The sequence below is a fragment of the Rhinolophus sinicus genome, chromosome 14 (genome assembly GCF_057876585.1).
Source record: "Rhinolophus sinicus isolate RSI-liver-muscle chromosome 14, RSI-T2T, whole genome shotgun sequence".
Taxonomy (NCBI): Eukaryota; Metazoa; Chordata; class Mammalia; order Chiroptera; family Rhinolophidae; genus Rhinolophus; species Rhinolophus sinicus.
In genome coordinates, this window is record NC_142514.1 from 11,214,714 (window position 1) to 11,226,763 (window position 12,050).

The 12,050-nt window shown below is 53.3% G+C and overlaps 1 protein-coding gene across 1 annotated transcript in view; it reads right to left on the reverse strand.

Moving 5' to 3' along the window:
* Nucleotides 1-11,144, reverse strand: part of PADI2 (peptidyl arginine deiminase 2) — a 41,826-nt gene extending 30,682 nt beyond the window's left edge. The window contains exon 1 of the mRNA XM_088790228.1: nucleotides 10,924-11,144. Within this exon, the coding sequence (XP_088646354.1) occupies nucleotides 10,924-11,015 (92 nt within the window). The 5' untranslated portion in view covers nucleotides 11,016-11,144. The remainder of the gene's footprint in view (nucleotides 1-10,923) is intronic.
* Between the last annotated feature and the right edge of the window lie 906 nt (nucleotides 11,145-12,050).

Sequence of the window (12,050 nt, forward strand, 5' to 3'; positions counted from 1 at the left end):
CAGAACCTGGTCCTCTTGTCACCCTGATCTCAGACATCCAGCCTCCAGAACTGTGAGAAATACATTTCTGCTTTTAAGCCACCAGCCTATGGTATTTTGCTACAGCAGCTCGAGCTGCCTGACACTGGCATTAAGGGGAGGTAACCGGGAAGGACAGGGAGGCGAGGGGAGGAAGGTACCCAAGGTGATGGTTTTGCAACATCCAGCCCATGGTCTGAAGGTTCCCCAAAGCCAAAGAGAGCTCAGAGGGATTTAGTGGGATTCTCATGGGATTTGGGACTAAGACATAGGTACGAGCGTCTGCCTCAAAGGCACAGCTGAGGTTTTTTTTTTTTAAAAAAGGCTGCATGAAAGTTAGATGACCTGAACTTATTTATTTATTGTTAAAGATTTTATTGGGGAAGGGGAACAGGACTCTATTGGGAACAGTGTGTACTTCCGGGATTTTTTTCCAAGTCAAGTTGTCCTTTCAATCTTAGTTGTGGAGGGTGCCGTTCAGCTTCAAGTTGTCCTTTCAGTCTTAGCTGTGGAGGGCGCAGCTCAGCTCTAGGTGCAGATGCCGTTGCTAGTGGAGGGGGCGCAGCCCACCATCCCTTGTGGGACTCGAGGAGTTGAACCAGCAACCTTGTGGTTGAGAGCCTACTGGCCCATGTGGGAATTGAACTGGCAGCCTTCGGAGTTAGGAGCACGGAGCTCCAACCGCCTGAGCCACCGGGCTGGCCCCACAGCTGAGATTTTGAGGGCTCAGTGTTCCTGGGTTCCAGAACAGTTCTCTGCTATGTTTGGGCATCATAATCACCAGGGGTGCTGTTTAAATCTTCAGGGTTTATTTTAAGGCGACAGATTTGTGGATCCCATCCCTGGAGAGTCAGGACTGAGGTATGGCTGGGCAACTGAAGATGTGAACAGTGGCCGGGGTTGAATGGGAGGTTTAGACCAGGGGCTATCAAAGGTCTGCAGCAGCAGCATTACCTAGAGGGCTGGTCAAAACACATGGCCGGGCCCCTCCTCAGAATTTCAGGTTTAGTAGATCTGGGGTAAGGCCTGAGAATTTGCATTTCTACCATGTTTCCAGGAACTGTTGGTGTTGCAGGGCCAGCGGTCTAGAGAACCCCTGGTCTAGATGTCCCACAGGGTGGTCTGGGGGTTAGAGCCCAGGGGTGGCCAAGGTCACGAGTGTGAGTCCATTGAGGCCACCAGGCAGGGTCTCTCTGACCCAGGCCACAGACTGCAGGGGCTACTGGCCAAGGCCACTGCTTGTGGGTACTAGCAGGAAAGAGTGGGCAAGTGTCCGGCAGTTCATGCCCAGTCCTGGGAAAGGAGCTCCGTAAAGAAGCTCCGGGAAGACTCTGATTATTGTCCACCTGCCCCCTTCTAAACTCCGCAGCCTGTCATGGGGACACGGGGCTGCTCTGAGGCTGGACACTTGTTGGCATTGGCCTGTTGCCCTCTGTCCACTCATAGGCGAAGCACAGAGCTTAAGCCAAAAGCCTGGATTGGGGGTCCATGTGCAGAAGATCTGGGTTCGAGCCCAACGTGCCACTGACTTGCTGAGGGAGCCTTGAGTGTGGAGCTGAGCAGGACAGAGGTGAGCCTTCTAGAAGCGCCAGGCAGCATTTCCAAAGGGAGGCGTGGGTACACGTGTAAGACGCTTTTAGGTGGCACGTGGATGAACAGTTTAAAAGAAGATTTATGTATTGATTAAATGTGTTTTCTTTTTATAGCAATTGATAAAGACTTGCCCTTTATGGTAATGATACAAGATTTCCATTTAAAATGGAATATGATACAAGATTTCCATTTAAAATGGATATAAGGAAAAATGTTAATAGTACTACATTGTCAATAAATTCACGAGAACCTGGGCAATTGTGGGCTCGGGTCTGGGAAACATTCCTCTAGTGTAAGTCCCGGTTTTGATCATCAACCTGCTGGGTGACCTTGAGCAAGGGGCTGCTCCTCCCTCCATTTCATCAAGTACCAAATGAAAGGATGGGACCAGGTCAGAGGTGGCCGGAGTCCGGGGAGTGCAGAGGGGGTGGGTCTTGGGCAAAGGGATGGGGTGAAAGTGAAGAGCTGGGGATCTCTCTGTTGGATCCCTGCCTTCTCTTGAACTATAAATAGAACCAATATTATTTCATTCGGTTTCTACACACAATTCTATTTAGGAAAAAAATGCTTTACAAACTCTCAGGGCAGGTGGATCCTTTGGATCCTTTGATCCGGACTCGGTCAATAGTGCTGAGTGATGCTTAGTGGCACTTTCCTTTCTCCAGGCCAGTCGGAAACTGGAGGAGGCCCCAGAGGCTCAGGGGGTTAACGCCTGGCCCACACTGGAGCTCCAGCGCCCCACACCCTCCTACTATCCCAGCACCAGCCCTGCTCAGAGCTGGGCAAACAGCTATTCTTGGAGCGGCCCTGGCAGAAGCAACAAAGGCGCCCATTGTGTCCCGCGGATCCTGCTGGCTGCCTCCCTTTCCGGGAAGAACCTCTCAGAATCCCCCGCAGAAACCCGAGTCAGGGGCTGCAGGCATCTCTGTTGTCCCTGGAGGTGGCAGGGAGGGGCCTAGGACAGTATCCAGGGTGAGAAAGTCGGGGCGTTGGCAGCGGCTATGATCACCTGCTTATGGGGAAGAGGCACAGATAGTGTGGCCGGAAGGACAGCCTACTAGGTCCTGGGACCACGTCTGCCCTGCCCACCACTGTACCCCAGCACTCAGCGCATGGCTATGCTTAATATACACTTTGGGAATACATGAATGAATGAATCCACCCTTCTTGGTTTCCTAAGCTCTATTACTAAAGTGATTAAAAAAAACAAACAAACGTGAACACACAATGGGATTTATAGATGACGTAATACAGAATTGGACACCTGAAATCTATGTAACTTTACTAACAACTGTCACCCCAATAAACTTTAATTAAAAAAAAAAGATATCAGGTCACTTGCCTGCTTGAAATTATTCAGTGGTCTCTCTGTGCCTCCCCATACCATAAAATCCAAACTCTGTAGCCTGGTACACACCCAGTGACATCTCACCTTGACTCTCCAGCCTCATTTTCCTTCCATCCTCTCAACTCCCTGCATTGTTCCATCTTACCGTGCATTTTGCACATGCTGTTCCTTTTACTTATAATACTTTTCCCTGACTTCTCTGCCTGGCAACTGTCTATCCCGACTTAAAGCCCCAACTCAGTTGATTTGTCCCCATGTTTATTTTCCCTTGTGGCAGTTAGCTCTTTGGAGGTAGGGACCGCCTTTTCTTTTTGTTTCAGCACCTGGCCTTGTACAGACACAAGGTCAATATAAATGTTTGCTGCAGGAAGGGCTGGAAGAGGAGGGCGTTCTTATGCTGTTAGTCATTCACGCCACATGTGTTTATTGAGCACTTACTATATGCCGGCACAGTTCTAAGTGCTGGGGGTAGACTGGTGAAAAACAACATATTTCCTGTGCCCACCGAACATACATCCTAGTGGGAGAGAAAGACTTTCAATGAATTACACAATTAATTGTATGATTACAGGTGTGGTAATTTCTATAAAGGAGAGGTATGGGGTGCCATGAGGACCTCATCTGGCAGTCAAGGAAGGATTCTTGGAGGAAGTGGCATTTGAGCTAAGGTCTAAACTTTTCACTCTGAAGGACAGACAAGCATTACATAGACCAATGCTCCTTCAATTTGAGCGAATGCCAGCATCCCCTGCAGGACCTGTTAAGATACAGGTGGTGACCACCCCCAGAATTTCTGATTCTGCCGGGGTGGGCTGGGGCCTGTGAAGCTGTATTTCTACTTTCCCCCAACTTTGTTGAGGAACAATTGACACATATAATTAATTGTATATATGTGAAGTGTATTATGTGATGATTTGATACACATATACACCATGAATGAGAAGACGAATTTCTAACAAGCTCCCAGGAGATGCTGATGCTGCTGGCCAGGGACCACAGTCTGAGAACCCCAGAACTGAACAAAGTGAGGAGAGGAAGCAGAGCAGAGATTTCCAAGCAGCAAGGACCGCTGGGGTGATAGCCTGAGGTGGACGTTTGCCCAGCACGTTGGAGAAATTGGAAGGAGGTCTGTGTGGCTGGACTTTGTGAGCGAGAGGGAGAGGAGTGGATCCGGGTCATGGTGAGGAGCTGGCCTTTCTCCTGAGAGCACTGACGGCTTCTAAGCAGGAGTGGCATGGTCATTTCTACGCTGTAGACAGAGGACCCAGGGTGCAGGGTGGAGAACGAATTTCAGGAGAGCAATATTGGGCGTAGGGGAACCAGCAAGGAGGTGACTACACCTGTCCAGGTAAGTGATGATGGTGGTCTGGGACCAGGTGGCGGCGAGAAATGGCCGGTCGGTTGGTGTCAGACAAAGGAACTTTGAGCAAGACCGGAAAGCAGCCTCAGATGTATTAATAGAAGTGGGACGTTCATTGAGTCCAACCCAATGGAATTCTGGGCTTTGTGATCTAACATCTGCCTAGCCACACAAATGCTGGGGAGGCACCCAGCTTCTCTGTTCTTTGCTCCATCAGCGGGTGAGTTCATCAACTTGGCCTCACTCAGCCCCAGACTTGAGGGCATCACGTGCCTGCTCCTCGCTGGCATCTGGCTCTCCCAGCTTCTCCACCTGTCCTGAGGCTCGTTAACACCAGCTGGGGCTCAGCCCCACAGTGACCCCTGCTCCTGGGAGTCTGGGTATGGACCGCTGTCTTCAAGGCTTTGCAGGAGTCTGAGGGGGGTCATGGGTGCCAGCCGGGCATGCAACCCCAGGTGAGCACCCTCAAGGAGAGGGACAAGGACAGGGAGGCAAGGCCTCACAACTGGCATGGTGGTGGCTGGAGTTCTGAGCGGGACGGGTGCTCCTAGACAGAGACTGGTAGAAGTAACCATGATGTCTGTCTTCTCCAGCCTCCTTCTGTGTCTGGTAACCTCAGCAGCCTCCTCACTGGGCACTGGTGCCTCTAGCTGCCCCGGGCCCTCTCCTTAGGGAAGAAACAATCTAATCTGTGGTCACTCTCTCCCCAGACACCTCCAGTGACTCCCCACTGCCTACAGAACCAAGTCCATTGCCTGAGCCTGGCAGTCAAAGCTCCGGTCTGAGCTCATTGACTCTCTAGCCTCACATTCTAGGACACAGAAACTATGCCCTTCCCACCCCCACGTGGCCCCACTTTCCTGCTGGGTACCTTTGCTCCTGCGTAGCACATCCTGGCCACATTGGGAACCCCTGTCCATCCTTCAGCTTGGTTGCCACATCTTCCAGGAAGTCTTCCCTGATCCCATCCATCGGGACTCATCTCTCCCTCCTTTTGCTGGTGCCTCAAACAACACTTAACAAATGTGGTTCCACATTTCTCTCCCATGAGAACTGAACTCTTTTAGGCCGCATCTCATTATTATTTGTTTCATAATATATAATGAACCCAATACTAACTCATGATAAATACTTAACTGAGTACTAGGTGCCAGGTATTGTTCCAAGACTTTGGCACATGATCTCAGTCCATCCTTGCAATAACCCCATGAAGGCTGTATTAATGTCATCCCATTTCACAGATGAGCATGTTGAGGCCCACAGAGGGCGAGCACTTGCTCCAAGTCTCAGGGACAGTAATGGCAGAATGTGAGGGGAGCTCTGGGCCTGGCTGCTCCCTTCCTAGGAGAGAATCTATTGGTTACAGTCCTCTCGTAAAGGTCTGCCAGGAAGGGATACCTGGTGGGAGGTGGGGTGAGCAGCAACCTGGCTCAGGAGAGGATCAAATGAGAAGCTCTTAGGAACATCTAGAGCCCCTACTATTTCTTAGGTGGGAGTCCGACGCCCAGAAAGGGGACAGCAAAGGCTGGCTTCCTGCTCTGGGCTCTTGGGTGAATGGCTGGGATAATCAGGTTTGGACCAGTCAAAATCCCTGGGCACAGGGTCTGGCACGGCTGGGCAGGAGAGAGCTGCCTCTGAAAATTGGCCTCCCCCAAAATTTAACAGGTGTGCCCAGCTGGGGGATGGGCACTAGGGTAAGCCCCTGCCACCATGCTTCGTCCTGACTCGGGGCCCTGTGGGCAGGAAGGGCAGGCAGGCTCTTGGGGACCCCAGGTGTGCAGGAGGCTGTGGGCTTAAACCACAGGGGACCACTCCCTGAGAACTCGCTTGAAACCTGAGCCCTGAAGTAGCTCCTGGCAGGGCCTCCTCTTTAGGATTGAGGGCTGTGGGTGCTGTTCTGATTTATGGGGCCACCTGACCTGGCCTGATTTCTCCTACCATCATTCTCTCAAGAGCAAGTGCTGTTCTGGCCAAGCTCGGCCACATGCCCTTGACCTTCCACTGGCCCATCCAACAGTGCTTTTCCCTGGAGGCTGGGGGTGAAGAGCTCAGCCTAATGATAGGCCAGTCCACACATCTCACAGGCCACATCACTCATTCATTTATTCAACCAAGGAGCCCTTCATTGACTTCCGCGTGGGAACGAGGAAATCAGTGAGCACGGAGGAGGACATGCCTAAAACCCAGGTCTCCGAAGGCAGCCCTGCTGGCCAAAGGCAGCGCGTCAGGGGCCCGGCCTCTGCACCACCATTAAGCAGCTGTGTCATCTTGGACAAGCATTCCTTACCTCAGTTTCCCCAACTATAAAAGGGGGCCCCTAATAGTACCTACTTCATAAAGTTGGGAGATTTAAACACATGTAAATTATTAAATACACACGAGATGAACACGCAAGATGCAAAGAAGGTTACCTAGCACAGAATAAGTGTTCAATAAATGTTGGCTAGGCATAGTAAGGAAATAATAATAATATCTGCAAAGAAAAAGGTACTGAGATGAGGTAGAGCGTCCCTGGGGTTTGGGGTAGGCACCACAAGATGGGGGTAGTCAAGGAAGCTGCTTGGAGGAGGCGACATTTGAGCTAAGATGTGACAGATGATGTCAGGCTTAAAGGGGTCTGTGGGATATTGCTCTAGAGAAAAGGGCACCTGCAAGAGCCCTGAGGTGGGTGTGAGCGGGGTGCGTTCAAGGGCCGAGAGCACCCCAAAGTCATGTGGCCAGAGTGGAGCCGGCAGGGGAGCTGGCAGCAGAAGGGTCAGTGAGCTGGGGCTTGGCGCAGTCTGGGAAGGGGAGACCATGGCACCCCGAGTCCCCATCGTTTCAGACTGGACCCCAGGCCCTCCCTGGCCTTTGTCCAAAGGCTCCTTTCTAAAACACACACCAAGACACAGAGAGAGGAAGTTGAGGGAGTGAGAGGGGAACGAATTTAGATTCTCCAGGCTCTTCTCCGAAGCACGATACATAACTGTATTGTTGGCTTTCCCATCATTTTCCTGTGCGATGTCTAGGCACTCCTGCCCTGCTACCCTCTTCCTATCTTCTGCCAGAGAATGATGGGCAAGCCTCTGCCTTAGGGATTCCCAGAGAAGGGGGCGGGGATCAGCCCCACCTCCCACCTCATGGGCTCCTCATGAGGTCAAAGGTAACCAGGCTGCTGGTCTGCAGAGGCAAGAGAAACAGTGGTTAACACATCTCTGCTCTGAAGCTCCTGCAGACCTCCAAAGGCAGATCCTGACCTCTCTCCACCAGGGACAAGGGGACACCTGCCCAACTGGGAACTCTCACCCTCCTGGACAGAGCAGAAGGAGGGAACGGAGAAGCTGTCTCCATGGCCGGCTTGTGGGTCAGTGGGAGAGCTGGGCAGTGTGACCACCCCATTACTTTACTCCAAGGCTGCCCTTTTTCTAATCCCTCCAGATTCTGTGGGTGTTCCTGGCTCCAATGCAAGAAAACATCGCTCACCAGAGTCATCTTTAATGACTAGCGAAACGTAAATCACACACAAAAAATCCCGCTTCCCTCTTTCTGTGCATCTGCTCATAGCTTCTTGGAGACTGGTGATCAGAATGTGGCTGGGTGCGGGCATCCAAGGGGCCAGTTTGGCTGGAAGAGGGTGGGTGGACCATAGGGTCTGCTGGGGGTGGGCAGGTGAGGCCCCTGCTCTGTCTGGAGGGGAGGAAAGCTATGTGTGCATCTCAGGAGGGGGGGCCCAGGGCCCTTGGGAAAGGGGGTGGGTGTTGAGGCCTATTCACTCATCTTTGTGACTCAGGAGTAAGGGGTCAAGATACCAGTCCCTAATGGCCCAGGGTCCATGAGGCCTTGTCCCTTGATGTCTCTTCAGAGACTGTGGGGGGCATCATGTGGGGTCTTAAGTCATGACTTGTGTCTGGGTCAGGAAGGACTCAGTGGGAAATGGGTGAAATTTCTGGGGACAGTGGGCTAATGGCCCGAGTGGAAGATGGAAGGGACTCAGGCTGAGGGGGTCATCTAGTTCAATCTGCTGGTTTAGGTTCACACAAGCTAGAGTGGTGGTTAAGAGTAAGAGTTCTGAGTCAGAACTGGACCTGAGTCCTGTGTGACACTGGGCAGATGGCATCACCTCTCTGAGCCTCACTTTTCTCATCTACAAAATGGGTTGATCCCAGCAGGTCCTCCAAGGTCTATGGTCAGGAAGATAGGAGATAATGCATTTGGTTCATAAGTGTTCACTAATATCTCCTGCGATTATTAATATTGACTTATTTACTCTTTAAGAGCTCTTACCACTACAGGTATTAGGAGTAACAATAGCAGTAATAGTCCAGTCTCCTTAGTTCCAGAAGGTTCTTCTTTGACTAGACCAGTGGTTTTCAACTGGAGGTGATTTTGTCCATCTGCCAGGGGGACTGATGGCATTACCTGGAGACATTTCTGGTTGTCACAATTAGGGGCTGCTACTGGCACCTCGGGATTAGAAGCCAGGGATGCTGCTAAATATCCTGCAAGGCACAAGGCAGCCCCCACAACAAAGAATTATGTGGCCCACAATGGGCTAGAGCCAAGGCTAAGACACCCTGCTCCAGACCTGCACTGTGCAGTACAGTGGCCACAGCTACAGGTGGCTACTGAGCACCTGAAGTGCGGTTAGTCCGCACCGAGATGTGACGTCAGTATAAAACACACACTGAATTCCAAAGACTTACTATGAAAAAGACTTAATATACAAACTATCTTATTGTTTTATGTTGATTATAGATCGAAATGCTAATATTTTGGATATATTGGATTCAATAGAATATATTATTAAAATTAATTTGCCCCTGTTTATTTTAACCTTAAAAATGTGGCTACTAGAAAATTTCAAATCACACGTGTGGCTCTATTTGTGACTTGCATTCTGTTTCTGTTGGACTGCCCTTCTTCTCTCGGGGGTGGTGGAGAGTCTTAAGTGAAGTGCAGGTGGGAGGTGCGGGTCACTGTGGCTGAGGCCCTCTTCTTTACCCTTTACCCCCCCTGGGGGTACCATGCCAGCCTTTCAGCCTGCACCAAAAGTGCCTCAGTGAATAAACAGGCGGGTATGGTGACAGCTGAGGCTTAGAGACTTGAGCCTCCTGGCTCCCGGCCCGCTCCCTGGCAGAGCCCAAGTTTAGGATTGGGGGTGGGGAAAGCAGGGGAGCTCTCCCAGGCCACTGAGGACTGGACCACACCCCACTGCTGTGTTATGACCCTCGGAAACCACCCTTGAGATTTCCATGTGGGGCAACTGAGGCCAGGGGCAGATGAGTGGAGAGAGTACCTGGTCTGCAGGTGACCGGGCCCTTTGCCTTCAGGGAAGGGGCTTTGATGGTACCCTCATGGCCAGTGCCTGCTGAGGAGGTGGCAGGAGACTGGCTGGGAAGGGTTGCCAGGGTCACTGAAGGGGCCAGAAAGAATGGGCTGGGAGGGTATGTGGGAAGACACAGGGATGGGGTTTAGTGGGGGCCTGAGAAAGGCAGAGCACTCCAGCTGACAATGATTTGGGAGCAATAAGCCACACTGGCACCTCCAGCTCAGCTCAAGGCACAGAGAGGTTAGGGAACCCACCCAAGGTTATCAGCACGGATCCCACCTCAGTCCTGCATGCTACCCCCTTTCAGCACAGACCCCTTCCACCCTGGCAATGAGGACTATTTCAAATATTTGAAATAGAGGGCTGAGTGATTCTCCGCTGGACTCTCTCCACTGCTCCATTTACACCAGTCACACCTTGGCAAGGCCCACCCCACACTCTAGGGGGAGGGATCATTGGACTTGGCGGCTCCCTCTGGGCTGGGGGTGGGGCCCTGACCTCAGAAATCCTGGACCCCACCAAGTTCGTGGACAGGAGAAAGGTGAGGGAACAGAATCCTGCATGGGGGGGGGGGTCTTCTGATAAAGACTCCTCAGCTCTGCACCCTCAGTGGTGTGGTACAAGGTCCTTCCCTGACCCCAGGGTGAAGTTAAGGGAAGGCATTTGGGGACATAGAGCTCACAGCCAGCGTCTGTGGACAGGCAACCACCAGCAGCCCCCACAGGGCGAAATCGGAGCCTAGGCAACCCCCAGGGCCAGATTCCACCCCAGGGCAGCTCCCCAGCAAGTCCCAGGAAGCTCAGCTGATCTGGGTGTGGCTGAGGGGCTGGGCTGAGGTGGGTGGTGAGCCAGGAGGGTCTCAGGGGACGAGCTGGGCGTGAGGGAGAAGGGTGGTTCTGGGGGGGGGGGGAGGGAAGTGAAAGGGGAGAGGCTGGTGGGGAAGCTGCAGGGTGCTGAGGTCACCCTGGGTGCTGGAGACGGCCAGGTGGGAAGACTGGGGTGCAAAGGAGGGGATGTGAGAAAGGGGTACTGTGGGCGCTTGGGCTGTCAGGGTGTCTGGGAGGGTCTCAGGATTTGGGGGAGGCTGACACAAGGTTTGGGGATGTCAGGTTTCTGGGTGAAATTCTTAGGATTTCTGGCGCGGGAGGCCTCGGGATGAGGGGCTGCTCGGGCTGGAGGAAGGCTGTCCGCGTCCCGGAGTCCCAGGAGGGTCTAAGGATGTCTGGGGTGGAGATCTCCCGGAAACCCCGGGGTCCGGGGCGGGGGCTGTCTGGCCCGCGCGGTGGCCCGGCTCACCTGTAGACGTCGGTCCAGAGGTGCGTGCCCAGCACGTACACCGCTTCGACGCGGCTCCCATATTGTAGCCGCACCGTCCGCTCGCGCAGCATCCTCCCCACCGTGCCAGGCCCTGTGCGGGTCTTCTGTTGTTCAGGTTCACCCGGAGCACCTGTCGCAGGTGCGCCAACTCTAGCCGCGGGAGCCCGGCGCTGCTGCCAGACGCTGCCTGGCGCGCCCTTATTTGGCCCCCTGGTGGGCGGGGCGTGGATGGAGGGCCCGCCTGCTCCTCTCCTAGTGGACTGAGGGCACGTCCGTCAAGTATGCGCACGCCTTCAACTCTTCCAGGCCCCCCTGTGGTCAGGCTGAAGTCAGCCATGGTCAATTTACTCCTTTCCGTGGTTAGTTTACTCATTCATTCATTCGACAGCTGCCGGGCGCCAGGACGCAGGATGAGCGCCTCCTCCAGGCGCCCACAGCCTTGCCCGGTAGATAATGCAAGCGTGGAGCTGCCAGAGCGGAGAGGGTAGGAGGTAGTGGGAGCCCAGAGGCAACAGGTGCAATAACCTAGCCTGGGGTCCAGGACCCGAGCCTTCTTCTTAAAGGAGGTGTTTGCAAACTAAGGAGAAGTGAGAAGAGGGAGCTGCCTGAGCGAAGCCAGGAAGCCAGATATAGCCTGAACCCCTTACGCCCCCATACTCATATGGGTATTACCAGAAGGAAATGGCGAGAGGGGTGGGAGTGGGAACCCAGCAGCCTAAAGGGTCAAAATGCCAAGCCAAGGCATTGGTGGGTCTTGGCATTGATGGGGGCCTTGGCATGTCTTCTTCAGGAGTGGTCAGGTGTGGAAGTGAAAGGGGCCATTGTGAATGCTGTGGATGGAGGTGCCCCTGGGGAAGGTCAATGAAGACCCCTGCCGGGGCTGCTTCAGAGGGCTGGAGAGAAGGGGATTGGTCTGACCAGTGTTTGTGGGCAGAAATATTGGTGTTCCACTAGAGAAACACTAGGGGGCACCATTCTGGCCTGGGCCACTGGGAGAAGGGGGGTGCCGGAGGGTGCCACTGCAGACCTCAGTTTGTGTCTTGTGGAGGCTCAGGTTCGCGACGGCATCCAGAAAGGGCATGAACCAGACGTCATCCTTAGAGCCT